The 23,316-nt window shown below is 51.7% G+C and overlaps 1 protein-coding gene and 1 pseudogene across 1 annotated transcript in view; both read right to left on the reverse strand.

Moving 5' to 3' along the window:
- The window catches only part of FHL2 (four and a half LIM domains 2), a 32,027-nt gene extending 9,307 nt beyond the window's left edge, over nt 1-22,720 (reverse strand). Inside the window, exons 1-2 of the mRNA XM_006098356.3 lie at nt 22,546-22,720; nt 3,263-3,437 (exon numbers count right to left, since the gene is read on the reverse strand). Of these exons, the coding sequence (XP_006098418.1) occupies nt 3,263-3,437; nt 22,546-22,698 (328 nt within the window). The 5' untranslated portion in view covers nt 22,699-22,720. The remainder of the gene's footprint in view (nt 1-3,262; nt 3,438-22,545) is intronic.
- LOC102417750 lies at nt 15,814-17,373 on the reverse strand (annotated as a pseudogene).
- Nucleotides 22,721-23,316: the final 596 nt, after the last annotated feature.

The raw sequence follows: 23,316 nt of genomic DNA on the forward strand, positions 1-23,316 counted from the left end.
CCTCTGCCCAGGCCTGGGCGTTTGGCGGGTGAGCGCTGTGAGCCCTCGCTCTGTGGGGTGTCACACAAGCCGGGAAAGGTCAACACGCTGACTTCTATGGAGTGCGGGCCCAGGGTACTTTTTCATTGGGAAACGCCTCTCATCCTGTCTGTCCAGACTCCAAAGCACCCTGCTCTGCGCCGCTGTGCATCTTGACTGGGTTGTAGCATTTAAGCATCGAACCACAGCAAGGAAGCAGGTGTGTGCCGACCCGGTGCTCGCCCTTTCTCCTTCGGCACTGAGGAACCGAGCTCCCTCGGCCACTCTGCCAGGCTGTTTTGAATTTGAAGTAACTGAGGCTGGTGCGGGGCTGGGGTGGGTGGGGAGGAGACCAGGGCCTACGCAGTGTGCAGTGGGGGAGGCACAGGACTGAGGAGCACAGCCTCCTGACCCGCGTGCGGTGCACTCGCACGGATGCCGTGCTGTTTCTGGGGGAAGGGGGTGCCCCACGCTGCTCTGCACTCCTGCCAGTGGGGCTGTGCGGGGCGGGGGGGGGGTGGGAGGGGGTGGGGGAGGGGGCCCATACCACAGAGGCTCATCCGGCTTCTCCACCTCAGAATCAATGCGGTGCCGAGGCGGGAAGCAGTCAGTATTGCCCCCCTGAGTCCCCTGCGTGCCCTCCTACCTGTGCCAGAAGGTGGCTCCCAGCCCTGCAGCAGCCTGGCGGGACCTCCGGTGTCCTCCCTGGTGAGCTGACACAGGTGACCCTGAAGGCCATGTAAGCTTAGAACTGTCCATGCTTTTACACGTTCTCACTGTGTGATTCCACACAGCTCTCATTCCAAGGGCCGTGCTGGGCATCCTCTGCACCTGCACCGCCTTCCCGATGCCCGGACTCCCCCGGAAAGACATCTCCGTTCTGCGGGCTCACGGCCACCTGCAGGCAGGACCTCGGCCTGTGCGTCCCCACCAGTCCCGGGAGCTCCAGCATGAGCTGTGTGGCCTGGGACTTCCTCCTTTGGGTCCCCCCTCCCCCAAGAAGGACTCCCATCCTGCCCTGGTCCTCCAGGCAGGGCAGTGAGGGGAGGACCTGGAGAAGCAGAGGGGCCCACAGAGCTTCCTTGCAAAAGGGCAGAACTCCGTTGAGCAAGTGCAAACCCCGGATCCCGAGTGGACAGGGAGTGCGGGGGCAGGGCCAGCTGCCCTGGGAGAACTCGGGTGGGTGAGGGGCTGTGAACGGAGGCGGCAGGCGTCTGCTCAGAGCCTCCCACGGCCCTTCCTGGGCTCTGGCTGTGGACCCTAGTACAGCTTGGCTTGTGTGTCCATGAACCCAGGGTCCTGTGCAGGACTGTGTGTCCCTGCGTGTGACCCCGTGGACGTGGCTGCAGCTGGCATTCCCACTGTCTCCACGTGTGGGCCGCTTGGTTCCAACAGGTGAGTGTTAACGACATTTTGTAAAAGTCTTCCGGTGCAGGGCTGTGGGCATGGCCCGGCCTCTGCTCCCTGTGACAGGATGTCACAGTTACCTGTGAGATGTGTTGACCGGAGAATGCAGTAGCAATAGAACCATCTGACTGAGACCTAATTATGACCTTGCCTTTCAGAAGGTTATGATTTCTTAAGGCAATAGATCTTCCTAAAATAACACCTCCCACATGTCGGTCTCTTGCTCAGAGCTCTTTAGTATCTCTGTTGCCAAAAACAGAGCAAACCAAAAATAAAACACAAACTCAGAGCTTGACAAGCAGTCCCCGGCAGAGAGGAGAGCCTGCCTCTCCGTGACCTCTGCAGCCTCATCTCTCCGTCACTGGGGCCCCAGCTGCATGACCTATGATTACTCAGCAGCCGCCTAAGTTTTTAAAAATTAGCATTCAATCTATTGAGGTAACAAACTCAAAACCCTCAAGTTCACATGGCACATCCTTTATCGCATTCATGAATATAGTGAATTTTAAAAATCACTTTTCAGGGGCCTTTACATTTGGTTCTGTTGTTAATGTGGTGAACTGAACTCCTTTAAGACTACTTTTGAAAATTAAGTATATTTGATATCCCTTTAAAGTTCCTCAACTAACAAACTGAACCTCAAGTTCTTAAGTAATTGCTGAAATGAAGAAAACTTCTAACCATGGGGGATCATAAGATACCTTAAATGTCCAAACAGTTTATCAATGAAGACATTTTCCATTTAAAATCACAAGCCTAAATCACTTACTCCATGTACTTTAAGTCAGAATCGCTAGCTTAATTTACTCTTTAGACCGACTTTTTAAAACCCCACACATACTTTATCAGATTACTTCATGCATCATTTCTGTGGGTGCCATTCTCTTAATGTGCTGCCCTTAGTTCTAAACCTTGCCTGGTAAGGCCGAGCTCCCCTAAAGCAGCATAAAGCAGCAGTCTCGTGGGTGGGGCGGTGGGGGGGGATGTCTCCAGCCCTCGCTCCAAGGGCCACTGTGCCCGAGGCTGGCTCCATGGGCCCTCCTGGGCCCTCCTGGACCCTCCCGACCGCCTCAGAGTCCTCAGGCCCCAAGTCCTCCACGCCCCGTGGCACCCTCATGCAGCCATCTGTACCCGCCGGCCGGCCATGCGCAGGCTCCGGGGACTTCGTCACTGCCCCCGCTCCGTGCTCCGCGGCCTGTCCTGGTTCGTGTGGCTCTCCGGCAGGGATGCCAGATTAAAGGTCCCGAATGGGAGACACCAGAAGATGAGCTGACGTTCAGACGTAGCTGGGAGTTCTGTGTTCTTATTTGCTAAACCCGCCAAGTCTGCCTTCCGGGCCCACTTCGCGGGCGGCGCGGAGGCCGGCCCTGCTTGTGCCGCCGGCGAACTGGCCACAGCCAGGTCTGCACCTGTGTCAGCGGCAGGTCCAAGCCGTAGGCCCGCACAGGGCGCTCTACTTGCCCGCATTCCTATGTCTCACAAGATCTATTTTTTAAATGTCACATATAGTTGTTCGCTCTAGTTTTTAAAAGGAAACATTCCTCCCTCCCGCAAAAACCAAAACAAAACAAACTACTTTCCTCCTAAACGAGGGACACAGCCCCCGCCGCCCCCCGCGGGCAAGTCCCTGCTGCAGTCGCGTCTGGGTTCCTCTGAAGGTGGGTCCGTCCGCAGAATGTGAGCTCCAGGACGGAGGACCGGTCGCCTCCCCACCCACCAGTCTCTGCACACCCAGCTGCTGCGAGGGGCACCCAGGACAGGCATGCTGGCTGACACGACCAGGACACAGAATCGCGAGCGCAGGGAGGGAGGGGCGTGTGCGCGGGGGCGTGCTGACCTGGCATGATGGTCTTCTTGCACTCCTGGCACCTGGACGAGTACTCGTGGGAGTAGCAGTCGGTGCAGAGCAGCTGGTCCTCCTTGGCGGCGAAGGGCTTGTCCACCAGCGAGTTCTCGCAGCGGGAGCAGTGGAAGCAGGCCTCGTGCCAGTGCCGGTCCTTATAGGACAAGTCCTGCAGACCCAGACACAGAGACCGTCAGGTGGGGTGGGGGGCGGGGGGGGGGGGGAGCGGCTCCGCCCACTGCAGAGGGGCCTGTGCCAACCTGGGAGGCAGACGGAGTGAAGGGCCGGAGGCTGTGGGCATTCCTGGGCCATGCCCTCCACCTACTGCTCAAATGAGTAAGGCGAGGCTGCTGTCCTACTGCATTTCAGAGCAACTGTTTAGATGGGGTGTGTGTGTGAGAGACAGAGAAAGAGACGGAGAGAGAACGAGATGCTTTGAAAAGCGAATGGATTTCCCTTAGGTATCATCTCTGAGAAAGAGACAGAAAACATGAAAGTCAAGGCTTCTCACCGACAGCCTCTGGGCTGCAGGAGCCTGGGCCTCCGAGGGAGGTGGGCAGAGCCCCCTGACAGCAGGATCCTGAGGTGGCGGGAGGAGGGGAGCCCCGGGTGGAGGGCGAGTCAGGGAAGGAGCCCCGGCACAGGCCCTGGCGGGACCTGGCGGAAAGTGCCAGGAGACTCCACGTGTTGGTTCCACCAGCTGAGGCTGGAGCCCAGGTGGGCGGGGAGCGGGGAGGAAAGTTGGGAAGGGCATTCCGGACAGAGAAAGGCCTGTGCATGGACGAGGGGCAGGAGCGGGGCGGGGTGCTTGCTGGAGCTGGCGGGGCGCATTCCCACCCAGGCGGGGCCAGGAGGGCGCTGTGAGGCCTGCACGCAGTCTAGGTTCGTCCTGAGGCCGTGCAGGGGACATGCGTGTGCAGGTGGATGAGGACAGGGGAGGGGGAGGGGACGCGGAGGTGGAAACGTGCAGAAGGTCCCGCGGAGACGCGAGGGCTGGGGGGTCTGGTCCATGGGAAGAGCAAGTAAGGAACCGATGGGACAGGTGCTGAGGAGACGGAGCCCCTGCGTTTCGGGAAGAGGGGCCGAGAGTGAACGGGGGAGCTGCAGGCTCTCCGCTGCCCTGGGTGTTGCCAGAAGAAGAAACCTCCTCATCCTGTGTTGTTCAAATGGCTTTTGAAAGTACCAATTCGAAATTAAAGTGACCTGCTTACATCCAGCTTTATCTTAAACGGATTATTTTTCTACTGTTCCTGGTATTCCCAGCTCTGGCCCAGAACCGTCATCCATTTACTAATGAGGCAGAAACAGAATCGGAGGCCACGGCGAGGGCTCCGGGCCGGCTCCCAGCTCAGTGCCCTGACGCGGCTGCTCACACCACCACCAAGAGCATCCTCCCCACCACGTCTCTGGTACCAACACCCAGGCGGGAGCTGGAGCAATGCCGAGCGCAGGGTGTGAAAACACATCCTGGCCTTGATAGAAAGACAAAACACCGGGTCCACTCGGACCCGAGACCTAAAACACCAGCTCCACTCGGACCCGAACCAGAACAGTTCTCTTTTGCGGAAACACCGCAGAACTTGGAACAAACTAAAGCTATCTGATTCGGTGATCTCTTTGCGCATTGTTTTAATTCGGGGAATTTAAACAGTATCGTTGTTGAACGCCTGTGAGCACAGCTGGGCGACTGGGAGTGTGAGCCTGCGGCCCTCACACTTGCCCGTCAGCGGCTTGCTTCCCAGGACACCTGGGAGGAGTCACGGCCGGTGCCAGATAACACGGAAAGGAGGTGAGACAAGCACAGAATCTCCTAGTGCAGGACTCCGTGGGCTTGTTTCTGTGAGGCGGGTTCTCCCCTGAGCCCAGAAGCCCTGCGAGCGGGGGTCCTGCGAGCGGGCACTGCCTCTCGGGACCAGGGGACGGCACACTGCAACGCCTGCCCGCCCTGAGGGCGCATGGCCTGCGGGCAGAGCGCTGTCCTGTCTCTTGAATCTCTACCCTCAAGTATTTTCAGAAAAGGGGAGAGATTATCTGCACTTGGCTGGTTATTTTGACAAATGAAGGAGGTAGAAAATGCATCAATTTGTGTTAACAGTACAGGTAAACTCATTACACACCACAGAGCCAAACTCTGCACATCTCCCTCCTCCCTACAGCTGTCATCATTGTTCCTTTCTGGGCTGCCAGGGACAGTGCGTGTGGCCATGCAGGGAGATCCGGCTGTGCTGGAGGCCCAGAGATGCCCAGTCGCTCCCCGGCACACCGCTGGCACGTTGCCAGGCAGGGTCCAAGCTCAAGTCCTTCTGATGCAGAAGCTGTTTCCGGGGACATGCCAGCTGAAGCCCTGGTCGGCTCTGAGCTGCTCTCGCTTTCAAAAACCCCCTCGGTGCGAGCTGGGTGCACCCACCGGGAAACAGCGGAAACAGGCTGTGTTTTCAGCCCAATGAGTGCAGTTGGGCATCGCCTTGGTCTCAGCGCTGGATGAGGTGGGACAGCCCTCGAGCCTGTCCAGCAGGCGGGCCCCGCGGCCTGAGAGGAGCTGCAGGTTTTGACCAAGCGGTCGCCACTGTCAAGCTGACTCTGGAGTCCATGCACTCAGGTTTTCTGGAACAGTACAGCAGTTCCTCAAAAGTTAAAAATAGATGTCCACATCCAGCAACTCCCCTTTCGGACGTGAGCCCACGAGAACTGAAAGAGGGTTTGTGGACCCACGTTCGAGGCAGCATTAGTCACACCAACCGAACCGTGGAAGCTGCCCAGCGTCCATCGCTGGGTGAAGGGGCGGACACAGTGTATGAAGACCGCAGGGAAGAAAGGGAATTCTGACCACCACACGGAAACCCAACCAGACACACAAGGACGGGCACTGTCTCATTCCACTCACAGGAGAGCCCCGAGCCTCCCACAGGCAGAGGCGGAGGCAGAGCGGCTGTAGGGCGGGAAGGGGCAGGGAGGGGCAGGGAGGCTGTGTAACCGGCACAGTTCAGTTTGGGAAGACGAGTCTGGAGATCTGTTGCCCCAAGATGTGAATGTGCTTAACACCGCGGCACTGCACCCTTCAAAAGGGGTAGGGTGGCGCCGTCTGTAACCTGTGTATTTTACCACGACTTGCGACAGTGAGGAATAAGTTTCGATTGTTACGTAGCAGGAGAGAAACACTTTTTCAGGTGTAGCTGGGTCCCCTCCTGGCAGACCAGTCACCCATGAAGGCTTTTGTTGTGGAAAGGAGCAAAGCGCTCTCCATGCTCCTAACCCACTGCCTCCAGGGATAGGCGGGAGGGGGAGGGGGGCACGCGTGGAGGCTGCCTCCCGGAAGAGGGTCTAGTTGCCCAGGGGGTGGCGTCACAGCTGGGCCATAGGTTAGTGGGAAGAGGAAGAAAGGAAGCAGGAGGTTGAGGACACTTTCCCGTTGGGGCTGCCCTTAGGGGAGCTGCGTCTGGGAGCAAAGCTGCAGCCATGGCAGCCTCTGCCCTGGGCAGCGGAGAGGTGGGCGTGACTGGCCGTCATGGCCAAGCGGCAAGTGCAGGCGCATCAGGAGCCGCAGCCACGCATCTCTCCTGCGGGAAACGTTCCCGACACAAACGCACAGCTCCCGCTCAGGCTGAGTGGATGACATAGGCCTTTGACACCAGGAAGTGTCCCCTAAGTGTGGGGACCATGGACAAGCCCCCACTAGACCGTAAGCATCAGTGCTAGCTGTCCAGCCCTAAAGGCATGCTTCCCGCGGCCACCCCTGCTCTCAGAAGGGGGTCCCCCAAGGCGCCGCTGCCTTCCTCACAATGACCTGACTCACTAGGTCCAAGGGGGGTGCAGCTGCTCCAGCTCAGCTGCGTCCTGAGCCGCTGGCCTGTGCTCCGGCTGGTGGAGATGGGGGGGGGCCTGAGAGTGGTTCTCGTGCCCGCGCCCCAGTGGCCTCTTCAGCTGACCCGGCGGAGCTAGCTGCGCACTCCCTTCCCGGGGCCGGACTCGCCTGCACAGTTCCTCTCAGTCTGCCCCGCTCCCTCGCACGCGCGTGCACACACACGTCTTTCTGCTTTAACACAAGAGTTCCTGAAAGGCTCATTCAAGGACGTTTGATAATTTTCAAACCTGACAAGACATTTTCCTTGAAAATAAGTATTGAGCTATGACCATGCTCTTAAGTTTCCTGGGTTGCAATAAATAACACTACTCTTTAATGAGCTTGCACCTCCGCTGGCGGTGGGTCCTCTGGGAATATAACCCCCCCTCCTCCATTGCAGCTGCAGTCTGAGGTCCGCTTCCTGGCCGATGACATCTGAGCAGCTGCTGCAAGCGGCAGATGGGAGGCCTGAGTCCCCCCTGCACGCCTGCTGCAGCCCCAGGGCCCCTGGACACTGGGCAGGCGTCTGAAACGCCTGGTGTATTTCCTCCTGCTGTTGAACTCCAGGCTCTGGATTCAAATCCTATCTAACAGATACATGACCGCGGGCACGCAAGGCTCTTAACCGCTTCTGGCCTCAGATTTCTCACCTGTGAAGAAGCAATAATAGTAGCTACCACTGGCTGCAAAGATGGAAAGAGTTCGTGAGTTACTACATGGAAAGCATTTCTTTTTCAATGTATTTTATTGATTTTTTTACAGAGAGGAAGGGAGAAGGATAGAGAGTTAGAAACATCGATGAGAGAGAAACATCGATCAGCTGCCTCTTGCACACCCCCTGCTGGGGATGTGCCTGCAACCAAGGTACATGCCCTTGACCGAAATCGAACCTGGGACCCTTCAGTCCGCAGGCCGACGCGCTATCCACTGAGCCAAACCAGTTAGGGCTACATGGAAAGCATTTTAACACACACAAGTTTTAAGGTAAAGCAGATACACGAAGCATAACTAACTTGCTTTACTGTAATTGCTCAATTAATGTTAGTATTGGCTTCTGTTCAGATCGCCGCAAACAATGAACACACTGGCTGTTCCCACCGCGAGTGGCTGGCTGAGCCCCAGGGACTCGCGAAGCCACGGGCCTGACGAGGATTTCCTCCCCTTGCTCTCCCTCTGCCTTTGCACAGTGCTGCTGGTTTCCTCAGCCCTTTCACATCTAAATCCCTGTTCCTTAATTCCTTCTTACCTATTTGGAGCCATCCAATACCCTGTGATATAAGGTTTTATTCTTATTTTACACATGAGCAAATTGAACACAACGCTAAAAGCCCACATTCCGTTTCCGACCGCATTCGGCCTTCAGGGGTCTGACAGACCCAGGAATGTTTCTCACCGTCGTTGCCGGACACGGCAGCATCTTTGCAAGTTGGTCCCAACACGCCTGCCCAGCCTCGTCCTCTGCTCTGTCCCCCTTCAGCCCTCCAGGCCCTCCCCTCCTCTCCGGGCACAGGCACAGCCCCAGCTGCGAGGCCCCGCTGACCCTGCACCGCTCCAGCTGCCGGCCTTACTGTGGTGGGGACGCCACCGCCGCCCCGGCCCACGACACGCAGGAAGCGAGGGGAGGCGGCGTGGACAGCGGAAGGTCGAGGAACTGCGGCTGTTTTCAGGGCGGCGGCGGCTCTGGCCACACAGCACTGCCCTGGGTAACACGGGGCGAGGAGGGTCAGAGGTGCCCGATCCCAAAGCTCAAGGCAGACAGGAAACGCCACAGAGAGGCCGCCAGGCCGGGTGGCCGCAGTGGCCTCGTGCCCGCCCGGCCTTAGGTCGCACCCTGATATTTCTCTGGGGAGACGCGGCGGCCCTTTCCCTGCAGCGTCCCCATCCACACAGGTTTCCTTTCCGTCCTCAGTAGCCAGAACCTCGTCCAGCCCTGTCAACACTGTGACCTACGGCGCTGCGCCTCGGCACCCCGCGGGGAGTGTGACGGAGATGCTCTCAGACCCCCAGACTCCCTGGCGGACCTTAATAACTTTAAAGTGCCCTAAAGTATCCTGGTTCTAGCCCTTGCTGGTTTAGCTCAGTGGATAGAGCATTGGCCTTCGGATCAAAGGGTCCCTGTTCAATTCCGGTCAAGGGCATGTACCTCGGTTGCAGACCCCACCCCGGCCTGGTCAGGGCTTGTGCAGGAGGCAACCAGTCAATGTGCTTCTCTCACATACATGTTTCTCTCTGTCTTTCCCTCTCTTCTACTCTCCCCAAAAATCAGTGGAGAAATATCCTCAGGTGAGGATTAACAACAACAACAACAACAAAAAGTAAATAAATGTCCTGGTTCTGAATTCTTCTAGAGAGAGAGGGAAGAAGAAAAAAGAAAATAATCTTTTATATATCCCAGAAAAAATAGCAACACTAATCTTATGCTCACAGAAATGTCATAAATCGCAGTAAGATGTTGATAAATAATGTGATTAAACACTTCCTGTCAGATTTCCTATTTTTCCATCTCAGAAACTCCCTAATATGGAAGTGCCTGTTGCTTGGCCCTTCCTGAGCCTTCAGATGAGCCAGGGGGTGGACTGAGTGTCCTGGCAGGACCCTCGGCCCGGGGCTCAGTGCAGGTGGCCGGGCAGCAGGGCGGCTCCACACCACAGCGGGCCTGGCGCTGGCACCCACTCCTTCGCACACCCTCCCGCCTGGGCTGGGGGCGTTCAGCTGCTATTTCCCAAAACAACCGCATCCACGGGACTCCCCTGTGTGAGTGGATCCTCAGTGCCTGCCATCTCAGCACTCTGGAAAGGTGGTTGACGGCCTCAGATGGTCCGGTTACTGGGCTTTGGACGGCATATTCTTTCAAACCCGAAAACAAAGGTGCAGAGGAGCAGACGAGGGCCCCTCCCCTGTGGCGCCTGGTCCGTCCCTCAGCGCAGTCAGCTCCCGGGAGAGGGACCCTGATTTCAGACCCGGGCACCAAGGCTCCCAGGGGCAAGTCTGGCCCAAGTCCCACCTGGTGGGCGCGGTCCCTGCTGCATGCAGGGCGTGCCTTGCCGTGACCCTTGGTTTTCGTGGAATGAGAGGTCCTTATAGTCGCCATCTGGTTATTTTGTTCCCAATGCTGAGACTCCTGCTTTACTCAGTTCCCTCAGCTTTCTCTCTTAGAGGAGGATGTCCAAACACATGTACATATTAAGTGCTCATTACAAACTCGGACAAATTACACGGAAACTCTAAAGAGCTGATCCACTCATTAAGCACTTAACGCAACCAACAAAAGGAGCCAGGCTGTGCGCTGGCCTGTGAGCACGCGTGTGGAATAGCGAGCTGCCCCTCCCGGAAGCCCGGCAGGCGGCCGTGACCCGCCGGAGGGCAGGAAGAACGCATCAGTCTCACTTCTGCCCCTCAGCCGGGGCCAGGAATCCTCAGAAGTGTCACAGAGACACCTCGCTCTAACCTGGACGTGGGCTAACCCAGTCTCCTGTCCCATTCCCGGGGCTGCCTTTTGCCAAAAGGCCTCAGGTGTTTTCTGTCCTTTCAGAACTTCCAAATGTCAAATGAGAAACTTTTATAGTTTGATGAGTACACTCGGGGCTATTTGATCATCAATCCAACGTTTTCCATTTAACTAATTAGGAAACTGGAAAGACTGTTCTAGAAGGAAATCAATTCTGCAGCACAGTCAGGGCGACCTGAAGGCCCAGCAGAAACAGGAGCCCTTTGCTGAGGTCCGCGATGGAGGCAAGGCAGGCAGTGACCCAGAGGACAGACCACCAGTCCCATCGCAGCTGGCCCGCGAGTCCCGCAGACCACATCCCGCCGAGGCTGCGTGGGGCTGGCGGGGCGGCATGTGGGTCAGGAACCACCCACCGGGGCTTTAATTCTAACTCAAGTGCCTCCCAACCTGTAACCCAGAAAGACCCCACCCCTCTCTCAGCCTCAGTGGCTTCTCCATAAAATAGAACGAAAAAGTCCCTCCATAGGGGTGTTATGAGAAGTTCAGATCATGCAATCAGCGCATTTCCCAGTGTCTGGAACAAAAGTTCCACTCAGTGCGTGGGGCTTTTGTGACAACTGGAAGCTACCCCCGAATGCTAGTCTTACATCCATAGATGGATTTTCACTCGTTACTGTCTTCCTCTTCCCAGAACCTGCTAGGGCACATGCATGGGTCAGGTGGCCTAGCTGACTTTATGACCTGCTCACACAGACATGCAAACTCAAAGTCTGAGCTGGGCATGTGGCCTGGAGTGTGCTGAAGTCACTGATTTGATGAATGTGTGGTTCTTACAGCCATCTCTGGAGCTCCAGCCCAGCCTGTCTCGTCTTTACTTTCTTGAGTTTTTGAAGCCCAGAACATAGGCAGATAAACCCACCCACACACACAAAAAAAATCTGTCATCAGGCTATAAAAAATGTTTTTTGCTAGTATCCACAGGAACAGTGAAATGTTGGAGGATCAAAAAATTTTATTTGTATTACGTGTTCTCAACTGTCCCACTGGCCACAAAAATAAATGGTTTTTACCCTTTGAGATCATAGCATTTCCTCAGAGTAACCAAGTAGAAGTAAAGAACGTACTGAGTGACTGCATAGAAATGATACTCAAATATATATAATCCAACTACGGCAATAGGTCCTGAAGTCGTGTCTATCTCATTTAAAAGGCAGTCAGGATGGCAGTAGAGTAAGTGGAAGCTACACTGACACTCTCTCAGGGCCAAACTGGAAATAACGAAAATACAGTAAAACCACCCTGAAAAATCAACTGAAGACTCGCTGGAGAGAACCCCGATAACCAAGAACGGGAAGTGGAAACTGAACAGAGACTCATAGGAAAGGTGGAGGCGTGAAAGGGCTGGCTGGGCTCCCACAGGCAGCAGCTGAAGGTCAGGAGGGACATCTCAGCTGTGGGGGGTTCCCACTGAGAACTCTGAGGTCTAAACCCAAAGCTGGGCTCCCCAGCCCAGAGAACCAGACTGAGAAGGTGCCCACATAACATCTGGTTGTGAAAAGCAGCAGGGTTGCTGTCTGCCAGGGAGAGAAGGCTGGAAATACAGGCACTCTGTTAAAGGGCCAATGCACAAAATTCCCTGTGCAGCCACTCACTTTGGGCTCTGGCAGAAGGAGGGCAGAGTAGACTGGAGCTGTGTGAGCAGAAGCCAGGGTTGAGGGCTCTGGGGTGAGAGCTCAGAAGGCAGACACCCTGGTTTCCTGTGCTGAGTCATTCCCTCACGCTGCAGACGTCATCTTTCTCCTATGGACCTTTGCTATCCAGGTGGTTTTGGCCTGAGGTAAGGCTGTAGCCACACCCTGTTGGAAGAACTATTGCCCCACCCTATGGTTCACAGTCTAAGACCAATTGAGGCTGATAACAATTAGACTTCAGGCAGCTCTCTGGATCTTTGAGTCTTTGCCTGATCTCCTTCTGGGCCTGCATCCAGTCCCAGAAGAGGGAGCCACAGACTGTGGATTGCTGATAGTCCCAAGCAGGGTACTCAGGACCAATCAGAAAGAGCATCTGACACTGTTCTGCACTAGAGATTGGGAGTCATAGCAGATCTACCTAACACATAGACACAAACCCAAACAGGCAGCCCAAATGGGGAGACAAAAAACAACAACCCCCAAATGAAAGAACAAGAGAATTCACCAAGAGAGCTAAATGAAATGGAGAAAAGAAATTTATCTGACATAGATAAATTTATCTGATATAGAGTTCAGAATAATGATGGTAAAGATGCTCAACAGTATGAGAAAATATATAGTAACTATGAAAAAAGAACAGTCAGAAATAAAGAATGACATAGTACTAATAAAGAACACATTGGAAGGAATACACAGCAGATTAGGGGAAGCTATGGATCGGATCAGTGAATTAGAAGACAGGGTTGAAAAAAATCACTCAATCAGAGAACCAAAAAGAAAAAAAAAACAATTAAAAAACAGGAGGACAGCTTAAGGGAGCTGTGGGACAATGTGAAATGTAACAACATTCACATAATATGTGTTCCAGGAAGGAAAGAAAGGGAGCAAGGGATAGAGAATGTGTTTGAAGAAATAATGGCAGAAAACTTCCCTAACCTGGTAAAGGAAAAAGTTACTCAGGAGTTATAGAGTCCCAAGCAAGAAGAACCCAAACAGACCCATGCCCAAACATATAATAATTAAAATGCCAAAAATTAAAGACAAAGAGAGAATCTGAAAGGCAGCAAGGAAAAAGCAATTTGTTACCTACAAAGGAGCTTCCAAAGGTTGTCAGCTGATTTTTCATCAGAAACTCTATAGGCCAGAGGGGATGGCATGAAGTACTCAAGGTAATGAAAAGCAAGGATCTGAGACCAAGATTACTATATCCAGCAAGGCTATCATTCAAAATAGATGGTGAAATAAAGAGCTTCCCAGACAAAAAAGCCTAAAGGAGTTTATCACCACCAAACCAGCACTGCAAGAAATGCTAAAGGGACAGCTATAATGAGAAGAAAAAAAGAGAAAAATCAAGGCATACAGAATTAAAATGGCAATAAATAAGTACATATCAATAATAACCTTAACTATAAAGGGATTAAATACTCCAATCAAAAGACATAGGGTAGCTGAATGGATACAAAAACATGACCCAATTACATGCTGTCTACAAGACACCCGTCTCAGAACAAAAGACTCACATAGGCCCTAGCTGGTTTGGCTCAGTGGATAGAGCATCAGCCTATGAACTGAAGGGTCCTGGGTTTGATTCTGGTCAAGGGCATGTGCCGGCTTCTCCCAGGCCCAGGCCCTAGTTGAGACACATGCAGGAGGCAACCAATAGATGTGTTTCTCTCACATCAATATTTCTCTCAGTCTTTCCCCCTTTCTTCCACTCTCTCTAAAATCAATGGAAAAATATCCTCGGGTGAGGATTAACAAAAAAGAAGGAGAAGGAGAAGGAGAAGGAGAAGAAGAAGAAGAAGAAGAAGAACAACAACAACAACAACAACAACAACAACAGACTCACACAGGATGAGAGTGAAGGGATGGAAAAAAATTTTCCAGGCAAATGGAAAGGAAAAAAAAGCTGAGGTAGCAATATTCATATATGACAAAATAGACTTCAAAATAAAGACCATCATAAGAGACAACAAAGGTCACTACATAATACTAAAGGGATTGATCCAACAAGAGGATATAACCCTGGTAAATATCAAGCATCTTCTCAGATCACAGTGGAATGAAATTAGAAAATAACTATAGTCAAAATACCCAAAAACATTCAAACACATGCAGGCTAAATAGCATATTATTAAACAATGAATGGGTTACCAATGAGATCAGGAAAGAAATAAAAAACTTCCTGGAAACAAATGAAAATGAACACACAACAACCCAAAATCTCTAGGACATAGTAAAAGCCGTCCTGAAAGGGAAGTTGATAGTATTACAGTCTATCTCAAAAAAGAAGAAAAAGTAATAATAAACTACTTAACCCTACAACTTAAAGAGTTAGAAAGAGAACAAGAAAAGCCTAGTAAGTAGAAGGAGAAAAATAATAAAGACTAGAGCAGAAATAAATTGCATAGAGGCTAAAAAAAGAATACAAAAAAATCAATGAAACCAAGAGCTGGTTCTTTGAAAAGATGCACAAGATTGATGAACTACTAGCCAGATTCATCAAGAAACAAAGAAAGAGGACCCAAATAAATAAAATCAGAAATGAAAGTGGAGAAGTAACCACTGGCACCAAAGAAGCACAAAGGAATGTAAGAAAATACGATAAACAACTATATGCCAACAATCTGGATATATGAATGATATGAACAAATTCTTAGAAAAATATAATCTCCCAAAACTGAACCAAGAAGAATCAGAAAACCTGAATAGGCCAATACCAAGTGATGAAAATAAAAAAACTCCCAGCAAACAAAAGCCCAGGTCCACATGGCTTCACAGGGGAGTTTTACCAAACATTCAAAGAACGAACACCTATACTCCTCAAACTATTCCAAAAAATCCAAGATGAAGGAACACTTCCAAACTCTTTTTAAGAGGCTAGCATTGTCTTAATTCCAAAAACAGATAAAGATACCACAATGAAAGAGAACTACAGGCCAATATCCCTGAGAACATATTTTCTAAAATCCTCAAGAAAATATTAGCAAATCAGATCCAGCAATATATTAAAAGGATCATACACCATGACCAAGTGGGATTTTATCCAGGGATGTAAGACTGGTACAATATTCACAAATCAATAAATGTGACACATCACATAAACCAACTGAAAGACAAAAGTCATATGATCATATCAACAGACACAGAGGAAGCATTTGACAAAATCCAACACCCATTTCTGATAAAAAGTCTCAGCAAAGTGGGAATAGAGGGATCATATCTCAACATAATAAAAGTCTTATATGACAAACATACAGCCAACATCATACTCAATGGACAAAAACTAAAACCATTTCCCCTAAGAACAGGAACAAGACAGGGATGTCCACTTTCACCACTCTTATTCAACACTAGAGGCCTGGAGCATGAAATTCATGCGCGGGTACGGTCCCTAGGCATAGCCTGCGATCAGGGCCACCACCCACCCAGGTTTGGTGTTGCCCTGCCGGATGTGCTGTAGCATCTTGTACTTGTCACGGCCTTGCCTCATGTTCTCGTTGTGGGTCCTCTTGTTCTTGTCTCTGGCCTGGGACAGCTCGCTGGACAGAATCATCAGCTGCTGCACGCACAGGTTCTTCTAGGCCACGGTGACCCGCTTCTCCTCATTGCGGTCATCCAGGATGCCCTCGCTGGACAGCTTGGCGCTGTAGCCTGAGTCCTCCGTGCCCTCCTCCTGCAGGTTCTCGTGGACGTGATAGGCCACTGGCTCATACACAGGGGGCTGCGGGGGCAGGGGCGCCATCCTTACCAGCTGCAGCTCTTCCTTGGTCTTCACCAGGTCATCCTGGGCTTCCTTGGTCTGGTGCTGCCACTCCTCTACCTCATCCTCCTTGCACCCGCGCGCCTCCTCCAGGAGCGCGACCTTGGCGGTGTACTCTGCAAGGTCCATGGCCAGCTGCTCCTGGCTCTTTATGTGATCCACCATCTGCCTCTCCAGCTCCTCCTTGGTGCAGTGCAACCATGTGGTGGGCCTCCAGGCGCCCGCTCCTCCTCCAGCTGCAGGGCCCTCTGGATCTGGTCCGAGAGCTCTTTCTTGGCCTTCTTGGTCTTCTGCTCATAGTCCTGGAGCCTCAGCATCAGCTCCTCCTTCTCCTGCATCATCTGCTCCTTTTCTCTCCACAGTCTCTCGCCTCTTCTTCTTAGTTTCCAGCTGCTGCTGCTCCAGCTGCTTCTGGTGCTTCTCCTTGCGGGCCTGGGCCTTCATCTGCTGCACCTCGATGTTGTCGGGCTTTTTGCAGCACATGTATAGCTCGTGGTTCCCCAGGTGGAGCTGCAGGATCCGCTTGTTGATGTGCAGGCGGGGGGCATAGAAGACGAAGTCAGGCGCCTTCTTGTCGATGGGCTTGATGACAAAGTTCTTGTCATTGAAATGGATGTTCCTGATCTCACTCCACGGGAAGCCAATCTTTGGGGTCAAATTATCAACTTTCTCATAAATATTTAGTCCCAGGGCATCCACTACAAGCCACAGTCAGTTCCGTTCTTATTTTTTTTAATCTCAAAATAGTTGATTCTGTACATTTCCAGGTCCTGGGCAATCTTCAGGCACTCCAGCATGGCACTAACTTTGAGCATCCCGCGGTGCCCCATGTGCCATACCTGGATCCGGTCCTCCCACTGGTCCCTGGTGAGCTTGTGCTGCTCAATGACTTTCTGGGGGATCAGCCGCTCGGAGCTGAGGTACCCATACTTGTGAATTTCTTTGTTATGGTCTCCAAACTTGGCCTGCATGGCGTAGGAGCCAAGGAGCACCACAGTCTCAGGAGGGCAGTAAATCTCATCGCTCAGAATGCCCTCCTTCACGTGGAGGAAGAAAAGCTTCTGCGTAATGTCCTGGATGAGCTCCTCAGGCACGTCCTCGGGGCAGAACTTGGCCCTGAACTTGAACTGCAGGGGATTCTCCTTCCTGACCTCCTGGGCCAACACCTTTTTATCAAGTTTCAACCAGGTGGGAAATCCTTTATTATCTACACACTGGAGGCCGAAGCACCACACTTCCCAAAGGCTGATTGTCTTAACCACCTGATCAAAAAGCAGCTTTCCTGGTGTGTCTGGCTGGATGGCGAACTCCAGCCCCATGCATCCACGGTGGTGACTTGGACATTGATTGGTTTCGGCATTTTCGGTTCCTAGGGGATTCTCCTCAATCCTCAGGAACATGGCACAGCAGCAGCAGCGGATACAGTGGTGGGCACCGGTGGCAGTGGACGGTCAGGGTTTTATATTGCCATAGAGGCCTGGTGCATGGGTAGGGGCCGGCCAGCCTGCCCTGATGGGGGCCCTGGATCGGGGTAGGGGTCCCCACTGGGGGGGGCGGGGCTAGCTGGAGCAAGAGGCCTCGGGCAGTTTGCAGGCTGGCCACACCCCTGATTGGGGTGGGGGTCCCTGCTGGGGGATGGGGCAGCTGGGGTGAGGGGCCGTGGTTGTTCTGGTCATTGTAGTCGTTCTGGTCATTCCACCATTTTGGTCACTGGGCTTTTATTATATAGGATAGTACTGGAAGTCCTACCCACAGTGATCAGACAAAAAGAAGAAATAAAAGGCATCCAAATTGGAAAGGAGGAAGTAAAACTGTCATTATTTGCAGATGACATGATATTGTACATAGAAAACCCTAAAGACACCACCAAAAATCTACTAGTTTTAATAAATGAATTTGGCAATGTAGCAGAATACAAAATTAACACCCAGAAATCGATGGCATTTTTATACTCCAATAATGACTTCTCAGAAAGAGAAACTAAACAAATAATCCCATTTACCATTGCAACAACAAAATTAAGACACTTAGGAATCAACTTAATCAAGGATGTATAAGACCTGTACTCAGAAATCTACAGGACGTTGAAAAAAGAGATAGAGGAAGATATAAATAAGTGGAAGAATATACCATGTTCATGGATTGGTAGAATCAACATCATTAAAATGTCCAAGGCAATCTACAGAATCAATGCAATCCGTATTAAAATACCAACAGCATATTTCACAAATTTAGAACAAACTCTCCAAAAATGTATATGGAATCAAAAAAGACCTCCAATAGCCACAGCAATCTTGAGAAAGAAGAACCAAATTGGAGGAATCACAATAATACAAAGCCACAGTAATCAAAACAGCCTGGTACTGGCACAAGAACAGGCATATAGATCAGAAATCGACCCAAGCCATTCGCTCAATTAATATTTGACAAAGGAGGCAAGAATACACAATGGAGTCAAGACAGTCTCTTTAATAAATGGTGCTGGAAAAATCGGACAGATACATGCAAAAAAGTGAAACTAGACCACTAACTTACACCATACAGAAGAATAAACTCAAAATGGATAAGATTTAAATGTAAGTCATCAAACCATAAAAATCCTAGAAGAAACCATAGACAGAAAAATATCAGACATCTCTCGTAGCAACAGGTTTACAGATACATCTCCTTGGGCAAAGGAAAATAGGAGACTAAACAAATGGGACTACATAAAATAAAAAGCTTCTGCAGAGCAAAAGAAACCACAAACAAAACAACAAGAAAGCCCACTGCATGGGAGAACATATTTGGCAATGATACGTCTGATAAAGGTTAAGGAACTCATACAACTTAACAACAGGAAGACAAACAATCCAATTAAAAAATGGTCAAAGGACCTAAAAGGACACTTCGCCAAAGGGACATACAGAAGGCCAAGAGACATATGAAAATATTCTCAAAGTCACTGATCATCATAGAAATGCAAATTAAAACGACCATGAGGTATCACCTCACACCTGTCAGAATGGCTACCATCAACAAATCATCAAATGACAAGTGCTGGCCAAGATGTGGAGAAAAGGGAATCCTCATGCACTGCTGGTGGGAATGTAGACTGGTGCAGCCATTATGGAAAACAGTATGGAGTTTCCTCAAAAAATTAAAAATGGAACTCCCATTTGACCCTGTGATCCCACTTCCAGGAGTATATCCTAAAATACCCAAAACACCAATTAGAAAGAATATATGCACCCCTATGTTCACAGCAACACAATTTACAATAGCTAAGATCTGGAAACAGCCCAAGTGCCCATCAGTAGATAAGTGGATAAAGAAACTGTGGTACATTTACACCATAGAATACTATGCAGCAGTAAAAAAGAAGGATCTCTTACCCTTTGAGAGGGCATGGAGGGACCTGGAAAGTGTTATGCTAAGTGAAATAAGCCAGTCAGAGAAAGGCAAGTATCACATGAACTCATCCATGTATGGAATATAATCAACAAAATAAACTGATGAACAAAATAGATCCAGAGACATGGAAGCATAGAACAGACTGTGGAACCTCAGAGGGTAGGTGGGTGGGAAGAGATCAAAGAACTTGTATCCATATATGCATAACCCATGGACACAGACAATAGGGTGGGGAAGGCCTGGGGCAGGCGATGGGGGTGGGCTAGAAGGGTCAATGAGGAAAAAAGGGGCACATATGTAATACTTTCAACAAAAAAGATTTAATTAAAATAAATAAAAGTAAAAGGCAGTCAGTACCACAAGATTAGCCTAATTCCCACAAACCCCCATCCTTCAGAGGGCGCACATGAGGCTCGAGTGCCTGTGCGATTCTAAGAGAATGGCCCCAGATCGGCCCACTCAGTTGCTCTCTATGAAGTAACAAACATTCTTTGCTACCATTGCTTCCTCCACAAAGTCAACCATATCATTATTTCTGAGTCAAGAAAACTGTTCCAAATATTCAAAAGCACCAAATGGCAAAATCTAACTTCAAGTCAACATCTCTTTTTCTTCCAACATGTGGAAAGTCACATGGCGTAACGCCACGAACAGTAATCTGGGTTGAAAAGTTCAGCATGATTTACTCTTGACTTTGCAGCAGTCATATTGATTTTGGCCCCATTCGGAGGATTCTTGTGTTTGCTCATAAAGTATGTGCTAAAGAATAAGGAGGTTTGAGGGTCTTTCCACTAAATCATATTAGAGAAATAGTAATTTATTTCCATTTATTTATTTATTTTTAATAAACCTGTATATATAAAAGCCTAATACACAAATTGTCCCTGCGGGAGTTCAACTGGAAGACCGATTGCTCACTATGATGTGCGCTGATCACCAGGGGGCAGCGTGGAATGAAGGAAGGCCCCGGCCGATAGCTGGAAGGCCCCGATTGGCTCTGATTGCTGGCCAGGCCTAGGGACGTTACCCGTGCACGAATTTTGTGAAATAAATATATATATTTATTTCAGAGAGGAAGGGAGAGGGAGACAGATAGCAACATCAATGATGAGTGAGAATCATTGATTGGCTGACTCCTACATGCCCCCACGGGGGATTGAGACCACAATCAGGGCATGTGCCCTGACCAGGAGTCAAACTGTGACCTCCTGGTTCATAGGTCGACACTCAACCCAATGAGCTACACAGGCTTGTTTTGTTTTTACATTAGTCTCCGTTCAAGGATGAGTACCTCTAAATATCCAAAATGTTTCCTTTAAACTACAGTTGTTTTTTGTTAGAATAATAAGTTAACCTCGCAGCTACTTACGTCTTTTCCAGGTAAAGCTTTTATGAAATAATAATTTGTTTCTGCCAATTAGTTGTTCCTCAAACCAGACATCTCCACTGATGTTTTTATAATGAAAACTGATAGAGAGAGAGGTGTGTGGAGGGAACACGTTACGGAAGAGCAGGGACGCTGTTGGCAGGAAACGGCAGTTTGGAGCTGACAGTGACACCGGCTGCCATTCCCGGTGCTCAGGGCTCATGTCTACATACCCAAGCCCCCCAGGAAGTGGCACCCTGGTGTCACCTCCATTTGAGAAATGTGAAGACAGCACAGAGGGCTCAGGTCGTCAGCCCCAGTGCAGACAGCTGGCGAGCCAGCCAGGCTGGAGCGGGCAGTTCGGCATGCTCGGCCCAGGGAACGAACAGGGACTGAGGGCTGTGAGGCAGGGACACCCTCAGGAAAAGCTGGAGACGGTATTCAACTTCCAGACTCGCAATCAGCGAGGTGCTCACGGTGCCGGAAGGCTGAACCTATTGCAGGTTACGCAGGACCCCCTCTGAGCTTCCTGTCCGGAGCCCTGGCTGCCACTCCTGCTCTGACAGCAAAGCCACTCGCCGCATGGCCTGGAGCGGCCACTGCACACCCCGTCTCTGCTCAGGACAAAGGCCTCTTTCCGCACAAGATGGAAACGATCCCACAATTGTCACGACACGCCGGGCAGCAGGAACGGAGGGTGCAGCCCCCAGCTCACTGCCTGTCCTAGGACTGAGGTGGCAAAGCACGGCATGCAGGAACCGTGCACAGAATGGGTTAGAACAGCCCATCTGTGCACAGCCTGGCTCGGCCAGTCAACAATGAGGTACTGACATTTATAACAGCGGAGGAGGGTGACACAATCCCACAAGAGCACAAAGGAATGAGAGCAGGAAATGGGGACATGCCATAAGTTGCCTTAAAATCTGGGAATCCCTTTAGAGATTCCAAAGTGACCCCACTTTGTGCCCAATCGATGGCTCTTGGGGATCATCGCGGACAGCGCTGTGTATGTTTCAGCAGTGGGCCTGCGGGGAAGAGGGCACTCTCAGACACGGCGGCCCCAGGGGGTCCTTCAGGGGCCACTGTGGACCGAAGACACGCTGAGCAGCGCAGGCCAGCATTCCCAACACGTGACCCAGCCGGGCGGGCGGCACCCAGGGCCAGGGCCTCGGCTGAACCTGCTGCACCCTCACAGCAGGAAAGCAGGGAATTCCCACACGTGTGCCTTTCCCCTGGAAAATAAAAGGGCAAATCCCAACCTTCTGCCAAGAGAGGGAAGAGCCCCTCCTATGCCAGTGCTTCCTGCTTTCCCGTGCCCGCCGCTGGCTCCCCGCTCCGGCTCCCCCGTGCACTTTCACCCGCAGATACGGGCCGAGCAGCACCTGCTCCCCGTGAGTCAGCGCCAAGCAAACATGAGTAAGTGCGTGGCCCTCAAGGAAGCTGCAGCGGCGGGAGCTGGGCTGGGTGTGAGATAAGGACATGGATCCCGAAACCTGAGACGTGTACGTGGGACGTTCAGCACAAACGCCCGGGGAAAGCACTGTGCACGTGCTACGCAAGCAGGAGTGGGCAGAGACCGAACCAGCGGAGGGAGGGAAGAGGCTCGGAAAGACCCTGAAGGATCCGACCTCGGAGTGATGGTGGGGGCTCCAAAGGATGGGATTTCACCAGGGGATGCAGATCGGGGCTTCAGCACAACCATGCACACGGCCCGTGGTTCCTGGGGAGCAGGGGTGGGGGGGCAGGAGCTACAGGCACTGCTGGGGGCCGGGTACCTTGCAGTCGCAGCCTATGGGCTTCCCGCACTCCTCGCACGTGCTGGCGTAGAGGGCCTCGAAGCAGGCCACGCAGTAGGGGCTCTCCTCCCGCAGGATGTACTTCTTGCCAAAGAGAGACTCTTCGCAATGGTGGCAGTCAAAGCGCTCCATTCCGACCCCGGCTCTCCGCGGCCTACCAAACAGAAGAGGACACGCGTGTTACAGTGAGCGCCCTGCGGATGCCGTGTGCTGAGCCCCTGGCGGTGCGGCGGCCCTCGGGTCACCTCTGGCCAACCGGTGGCTCCCTCCTCTGGTGAGTAACTAACAGCCTTGAAATGATCATAATTTTCAATACTTTTTAAAAAATTCGTTGGAGGCAGTTTTGTATCGTTGACTGTGTCAGAAAAAGCCACCTCAGTTTTGGCTACGAGAGTTTGCCGACCCCTCAGGCATGTGCTTCAAATGTGTACCGATGTGTGACAGGACCTGCGTCCTCCCTGCCTCCTGGCCCCCGAACAGAAAGGCAGGCACACCAACAATGAGCTCACTCCTACGAAGTTTCCATGAGTTCCACGGGTTCGTGCATGTGAATAGTAAGAAACCGCAGCGGCACAGGGAGGGTCTGGAGTGGGTAAACCTGCGGTTAGAGGCCTATCAGAGAGCATTCATTACCCATGACCTGGACACTGCAACGGGAAGCACCGACCCGGCACAGAAAAAGTGCCCGACGGAGATCCTCCTCCCACTGCCGGGTCGCCTGAGCGCAGGGCACGGAAGGCTGGCTTCCAG

The sequence above is a fragment of the Myotis lucifugus genome, unplaced genomic scaffold (genome assembly GCF_000147115.1).
Source record: "Myotis lucifugus unplaced genomic scaffold, Myoluc2.0 scaffold_230, whole genome shotgun sequence".
NCBI lineage: Eukaryota > Metazoa > Chordata > Mammalia > Chiroptera > Vespertilionidae > Myotis > Myotis lucifugus.